Source organism: Mytilus galloprovincialis, chromosome 7 (genome assembly GCF_965363235.1).
Source record: "Mytilus galloprovincialis chromosome 7, xbMytGall1.hap1.1, whole genome shotgun sequence".
In the NCBI taxonomy this organism is placed as follows: Eukaryota; Metazoa; Mollusca; class Bivalvia; order Mytilida; family Mytilidae; genus Mytilus; species Mytilus galloprovincialis.
The window spans coordinates 12,538,367-12,546,042 of NC_134844.1; the positions used below are offsets into that span (position 1 = coordinate 12,538,367).

A 7,676-nucleotide genomic window follows, 5' to 3' on the forward strand; every position below is an offset into this window, starting at 1 on the left:
TTTTGTGATATACTTCAAAACTGTATGTGCACTTGGCACTAGAAACTTTTGATGCCGATCTCCCCCGAACTCCCGCTTGTTAGATATTCAACTGTTTATCATTGTGTTTCCAGACACAGTTTATTTTATGATAGTGTGACTCCATAATATAACTACTGAAATCGCAATCAAAACATGTGTTCTACAGAATTTACCATAGTTATTATGTACTATAACGCGAATCACAGGGTACCCTTTATTTTAAAATATCATGAATAAAAAATAATTTCTTGTTTAGAAGGAAAGAAAACACAGATCTGTTTGCATTGAAAATTATTGGAAAATGAAATAACCATTGCTTTTCTTTAGAATTTTCTAGTTACTGTATCATGTGTATGTTATTGAAATAAATTTGATTTATTGTTTAAGTTGTGGAAACGTTTTTGTTTCAAGTCGATTTGTTTTATCTCAATCTAATTAAACTATCGACGCATCGAAGCTTGCGTCGTATGATTAGCGACTGACATCTCTTTTTGAATTACTTTTTTACGAATATGACATTGGTATTGTGTTTAATAAAATGATGCAATTCAAAACCTGCGAGACATGTGAGAACAGTTGCGAAAGCAGATGGTTAGGTTTTGTTTTCAAACACATCATCTCTGTCTGAAGCATAGGAGATTGCAATGTGATATTCTACAGGAGGATAACGAATAATGAATTGTTTTGCCGCGAAAATAGATAATTTTGCTCACGACATGATGAAATCATATATTCTGCAGCATACAATGCTGTACATAAAGGAGAGAAAATAAGCAATAAGTTGCCATAATGTAAATCTGAAAACACGAACAAGTTGCTGTACCGACGCCTGATCAGTTTCAACCACATTAAATAGCAATAAAAGTTACAGTTATTATGTAGTCACACTAGTTGCCTTGAATTGAAAAAAGACAGTTCAGTTTCTAACTAGTGGGACGTCGGAGGGCGATGGACCACGAACATTTTCTGGTACAAAATGCACAGTTTTGAAATATAATACAAATTTATGTCTTTGTTTGCTACGTACAAAATTAAAGCACTGTCTATCAGGAATTTGTTTCAAAAGCGACAACCTCATCAAAAAGAATTAGATTGTTTATATTTTTGTATATTTTTTTCCCGCTTCGTTGGTACCCTATTCCCGGTTATTTTTTATAATATTTTTCCGCTTTGTTGGTACCCTATTTCCGGTTCTGATGATACACAATGAACATTGTTACATAATTTATTATCACTTACATGTACTTGGTAATTTAGATAAACTAACGTGTATAGTATGGAAGGTCACCTACGTTTTAAAGACAAAGTTACTGTTATAACGGGAGGATCGAGTGGAATAGGAAAAGGCTGTGCAACAGTGTTTGGTAAGTAGCATTTTTAAAAGCAGCTCAACACATAAAATGACACGTTGATATCATGATCTCAAGATTTGATGAATGCATTATTAGTTCAAGTAGGTCATCAATGACGTCTTTAAATGCATACGCAACAGTTTACATATGAAAAGATTAAATGTATATATATATATATATCACACAGGTGAACTTATATCTAACACAGTTATTATCTGTACAAATGAGATAAATTTTTCAATAAATTTCCTGCTATAAATAGAACAACACACTTCTGTATTTATAAACATGCCAACCCAAATCATGATTATACATATTGATAAAGAATTCTTAGTGTGTTTTGAACATATTTGATTGTTTTAAGAAACTATTATTATATGAAAAAATTTATACACAGTCAACTTGAACAAATTTTGTTCTCAAAATTATTATTTTCTTTCAGTTCAACAGGGATCAAAAGTAGTATTTTGTTCATACAATGGTAAGCATTAATTTAATTATTAACATCTGACTCTCTCTCTCTCTTTTTCTGTGTGTGTGTGTGTGTGTCTTTATTTCTATCTTTTTCTCTCTCTCTTTCTATCTGTATGTGAATGTTCTCTATCTCTCTGTCTGTCAGTCTGTTTGAGTGTCGTGAATGACCTACGCAATGTTTATTTTAGACATGTTAGAATTAACGTTAATTGATTAGTATATACAATGCACACATTGTCGTGTGTATTAACCTTTTGTTTAAAAAGTAGTTGTGTAACAGAAAAATATTAATTATACACGAGAGTATATGCAATACTACTCTGAATACATGAATTTTATCTTGAAAATCAATATCCCACAGAGAAGGAAGGCAAAGAAGCAGAAAAAGAACTGAACGGTAAAGGACCAGGTGAAGCATTATTTATATTTGCTGACGTCACAAAAGAAGATGACATTAAAGTAAGTTGCAGATCAGAACTGCATATCTTACATACACCAATAACATAAATCAATTAACTGTAGGACATTCAGACTATTCGAACCGTAACCTGCAGCTGAGTGACCTTTTGGTAAACCTTTCAGGTTTTATTTTTATACTCAGCATTGAAATACATAAATACCCGAGGGAAATATAGTTGAGTTAAGTTCCTCTTAAACTGTCAGAACTGTTCTGGAATTGTCACAAGAACACCTCTAGTGGCACCTTTAGAAAAGGTTCTGATAGTTTAACCTTAGAAAAGTTAAGAACATTTTTATCCTAGAATATATTATCCCAGTTCGACCCTAAAACACAATTTAATGTTTTATTCATAATATGATCTTGCTCATTTCTGAAATGATAAGCAAAAGAATCAAAATCTATAAACATTAAAAAAATATTTTTAAAAATAACCATTAAGATTTAATTATTTTGGTTGATTTGTTTCGTTTTCTTTTTTTTGTTGTTGTTTATTTTGTCGTTTTGTTTGTTTGTTTTAATACTAATGCTTCAAACATCTCTCTATTGTACAAATAGCAGATACACAAATGAATTTCTGCTTTTTTTGTACAAATATTGTCTAATTTTACCCCGCTTCCATTTTGAGCAAGTAGTAGTTCATTGTGGTGCTCTGTTTGCAGTTCACGTTTAAACTTCGTCGTATGTAAAGACATTGATATGGATTTTTACAACTTGAGTTCCAAGTGTGGGGTGTAAATTGCGGATAGAAACAATATATGTTTATTGTCAGAAAATATCAAATGTATTTGTACTCGCTGCGAAACGAGAGTAAAGCTCGACGAGTCTCATTTTTGTTCTGTATATAAAGCTCATACTAATAAATTTTATTCTTGCAATGACCATATTTTGTATAATTATTTATCTGTTTTAAATTGTGTGTGTGTGTGTGTGTGTGTGTGTGTGTGTGTGTGTGTGTGAGAGAGTTGTCATAAAGCATGTTTCGTTTCAATGACTAGAATAATAAGGCTAGTGCTTTTTCCACAGAATATGATAAACAAAACAGTAGAAAGGTATGGAAAAATTGACTGTGTCATCAATAATGCTGGACAACGTATGTATTAAGTAAAACATATATAATAAATTCAGTTCGAATCCGGGCGAGGAAAGAAGAAACATTTGATTAAGAAAATTTGCAGATTTAACATTGTAAATTCATGAACAAATATTAAATATTTTGGAAAACATTATCTCCATCAGCAAAATCGCAATAAACTATCAAAGATACCAGGATTGACATTTTATATTTACGCCAGACAAATGATTCTTATCTTGGCCTTGGCATCTGGTAGTAAAACTGAAAAAAATAATGTTTAACGTTACTACATGTATCACGAATCAATATGCAGGTTATTTTGCTCAATATTAATGTTTTGGAGGAAACATTAATTTCATAAAACTGTGACATTCATGGACCAAAGCAGAGGTTACAAGAAACTAGTTTTGAAACTGCATTCTTCTAAAAATGCAATATTTATAAATTAGTTACCGTTACATTTATTATTTATTTCTATTGATACCGCTGTTATTGTTTTGAACTCATAGAAATAAGTTAATGCAAATAAGTAAAAACAATGATCAAATGAAAAATAGTATTCATAAAATGTTTTTAACTGTTTAGATCCCGAGTACAGAACAATAGATGATTATACAGCAGAAGAGTTTAGAAAGTTGTTCGAAGTTAATGTTCTTGGATACTTCCTAGTTTCAAAGGTAAAACAACGAACGTCAACCAATCGTCAACTGAAACTATCTTTACATTATTTAATACGAAGCTAAAATTGGCAATGGACATATGGAACGTGTCAAAGAGACAATAACCCGACCAAAGAGCAGAAAACAGCCGAGGACCATCAATCAGTCTTCAATACAGCAAGAAAATCCCTCACCCGCACATGTACTATTTGCAAAATGCAGATCTTTCCATATTTTTGGTCTAGATCGTATAAGGTTGTTTTAAGCAACTATGCGCTAATTATCTCCCCCTTTTCATATGATCTTTAATTTAATAGATATAAGAATATGTGGTTTTAGTGCCAATGAAAGAACTCTCCATTCAAGTATCCATTATCTTGTTTCCGTATTCAAACAAAAAGACATTATTTCTTTTTTCGTGTGCCATTCTTATTTTACGTTTGATTATATTGTTCCCCTTTTCTATCACTCAGATTAGATGTTTTATAAATTAGACAAGATACAATTGAAAACGTTAATGATACATCTACTCTTGTCACTGTTTCCATATGTAATTTTCTATTTCATACAAAGGCGCCCGCAACATTACCATGCTAACCAGGTGAACAAGCTAATAATGCAATTTTGATGTTATTGCAAATGGCGTCATACATTGTATTTAACGAAATTGTTTTGTTGCAAAAGAACCAATGCACATTGGCAAACATCCATCGTTTAAAATATACATAAGTGAAATCCACAAGTAATGTGTTATGTATTAACCAGGTTTTTCCTTATATAGCATTTACATATCTTATCTTTTTTGATTTAGTATGCACTTCCACATTTACGGAAGACAGAAGGCAACATTATAAATAACAGTAGTATGACTGCGCATACGGCGGCTGGTTGGTCTTCAATGTATTGTGCTACAAAGGTATTATTGCACAATATTGCTTTCTACTCGTGAAAATGCTAGATGTTTTGGTCTAATATTGAAAACACAGTTTGATAATCATTTGATCTTTTAAACTTCATTAAAATTTTATAATGTACTTTTAGGTAAATAGCATTCTACATCAGTTTTAAAAAAATAGAACATTGTATCGTAAGGAGTAATTTATTTTAGGCATGCAGTCCGTTTAACAGAAACCTATCAATAATCTAATAGTGGATTGTTGAGGATCCTTCCACCACGCTACAATGGTGTTTAACTATTTCTATCAAGGCATTGACATCACACACTGTAAATCATCAACGTGTCGAGACAGTATAAATGTCACTCGGACTTGAGTCTTACTTTTTTCAACTGGTACAAAGCACATCAAACTTTCAGGATAGAAGAAAAAAATCAGACACTTTTTCTACAGATAGCATTAGTTTCTTTAAATACAATAAATAAATAAATTCTCTTAACAACTCAGATTATTGTACATATCTTACTAACCATTATCTATTTGTGTTTACATATACAGGAAGTACATACATACAATCTGATATCTTCAAATAAAAGTACACGATTTGAAGTTCGAGTGACTTCCTCTAGATTGACAGTATCTGTTTAACCATACTATTTAGACTTGTCTTTCATGTTTTTAGGGGGCTGTAAGTGCTATGACAAGGGCACTGGCAATAGATGAAGCCAAATACAACGTTAGAGTTAATTCGTAAGTATAATTTAGCGGTTTACATCTGATGAATCAATTCATGTATACTACATCCATGTTGCATTAGAAATTCAGCCTACAAACATTTCTTAGACAGAATAAATAAAAACTAAAGGCTCCACAGAGCCTATATAGTTATCAAAGGTACCAGGATTATAATTTAGTACGCCAGAATTTATGTCGCTCACCGGCATCTTAAACATTAGTTTCTTTTTAGTAAAAATTGTTAGCAATGGGGAATAACTCTATCTAGAGTAAACTCAATATTTCAGTCATGTTTGGCAATTTGTAGATATAATCCTGTTGATAAGCTGTCCTTTTTCAAAATTTTAGTTTTTGGATATCTTCATACTTTTAATTTTTGGTGATTGATATTGTAAAGAAGTTTAAGTACACACTTTAAGCTATGATACAACTAGACTAACATGTATCAATGAAATGATAATGAATGGGACATATACCATCATGACATAGCAAAATATGTATCATTTATGCAGATTAAAAATGCATTTAAAATGTTTTTAAGCTTTTAACAATCATTAACTTCAGATTTTCAGGTGGAAATATTGATACACCTTTATCTAATCAATTCATCAACTCAACAGCAAATCCCGAAGAGACTGGACAGATATTTAGCAACATATCGGTAAGTGTATATAGGTATAATAGGAAATGTATAAAGGATGAGCATGAAAAAAATTCCAAAATACACATGAATGGATCTGTATTCACACATTGTCATTTTTACAAAAGGGACCTATATTGTATTGCTGATATTCAATGGTCAGAAACCGACAGATATTCAATGATGTTTGAAGGTGAAAGAGGCGAATGATAATATCGATTGACTACAATAGTACGCAATATTTATAGTAACAAAATTCTGTAAGTTGCACCGTCAAAGAATCTCGTTTGAAACGGCTACTTCTTTTCTGTAAGCGTGAATGTAGTAATAATACACGTTATTGTTCCAACTAAAAGAAAATGCATTTCTGATCCTTCTTCTATAGAGTAGCGATTTGAAGATGTTGAAAGTGGAATGTGTTTATCGAAATTTATATATGGTTATTTTTACAGAAATATAGCGTGTTAATTTAAAATAAACTACAATATTTCCATTGATTACATGATAACAATTTATAATTATGTTCAAAGGAAAATTTTAAATAAAATTGAAATCGAATCTTCAATGTTAACCCTATTTTGACATTTCAACTGCTTTAAATCGTTTAAAAAAAAAAACCCCAATCAATCTTAATATTTTTCATGAAAAGTCAAAAACTCGTGAATTTGACCACAACATCATAATATACAACATTTATTGCGGCGTTTTACGTTTTAGCATCTTGGCACTACGTTTCCGCATTAAGATTCGTACATTTCCGCATTTTTATAGTACTCTCTTCCGCATTGTTTTTACATTGATTTTGTTAACGTTAGTAACGTTTCCACATTTTAATTTTTAATATATTATGCCTATTCCGAAGCTTGTTATGAAGTCTAACCTCGTAATCTCTTCTCTACCATACTTTACAAACTGTTCCACATAATAAAATAAAGTCCTATGTATATATTATTACCTGAGTAGCTGAGTAATATGATATATCTATTTCAGCTATTAGGGAGGCGAGGTACAGCTGAGGAATGTGGTATGACATGTCTCTATTTAGCATCAGATGCCACATTCAGCACAGGAATTGATATCCATGTCTCAGGTGGTGCAGAGCTGAACTATGCTTGTAAAAATGTAAAAACAAAGGGATTCTGGCCAAATTCATTCTTGAAGAAACAATGATTATAGCGACTTAAGTTATCAAATATGATATTATCATTGATTCGCTATGTTGAAAGTGTAAATCATCATAGATATTACATTCAAATTAGATATTTAGAATCTGGAGTTATTCTTACTGGATCAACTGCAATCTGCCTATAAAAACTTAGCAAAATTACCAGGCTTATAATTTGATAAACTAGACTAATACGTGGCGC

At 31.3% G+C, this 7,676-nt stretch overlaps 1 protein-coding gene across 1 annotated transcript; it reads left to right on the forward strand.

Moving 5' to 3' along the window:
- Positions 1 to 1,233: 1,233 nt before the first annotated feature.
- Positions 1,234 to 7,584, forward strand: LOC143082333 (L-fucose dehydrogenase-like). The gene is made up of 9 exons (XM_076257976.1): positions 1,234 to 1,385; positions 1,816 to 1,854; positions 2,209 to 2,306; positions 3,331 to 3,397; positions 3,965 to 4,056; positions 4,850 to 4,954; positions 5,617 to 5,684; positions 6,234 to 6,330; positions 7,300 to 7,584. The coding sequence occupies exons 1-9, from the start codon at positions 1,298 to 1,300 to the stop codon at positions 7,477 to 7,479; spliced, it is 834 nt and encodes a 277-aa protein (XP_076114091.1). The 5' UTR covers positions 1,234 to 1,297; the 3' UTR covers positions 7,480 to 7,584.
- Positions 7,585 to 7,676: the final 92 nt, after the last annotated feature.

Excerpts from the sequence above, each read along its gene's own strand:
- LOC143082333 (XM_076257976.1), top strand. The coding sequence starts at position 1,298 with ATGGAAGGTCACCTACGTTTTAAAGACAAAGTTACTGTTATAACGGGA. Across the intron at positions 1,855-2,208 it reads AGTATTTTGTTCATACAATG|AGAAGGAAGGCAAAGAAGCA; the intron begins GTAAGCATTAAT and ends AATATCCCACAG. Across the intron at positions 4,955-5,616 it reads CAATGTATTGTGCTACAAAG|GGGGCTGTAAGTGCTATGAC; the intron begins GTATTATTGCAC and ends TCATGTTTTTAG.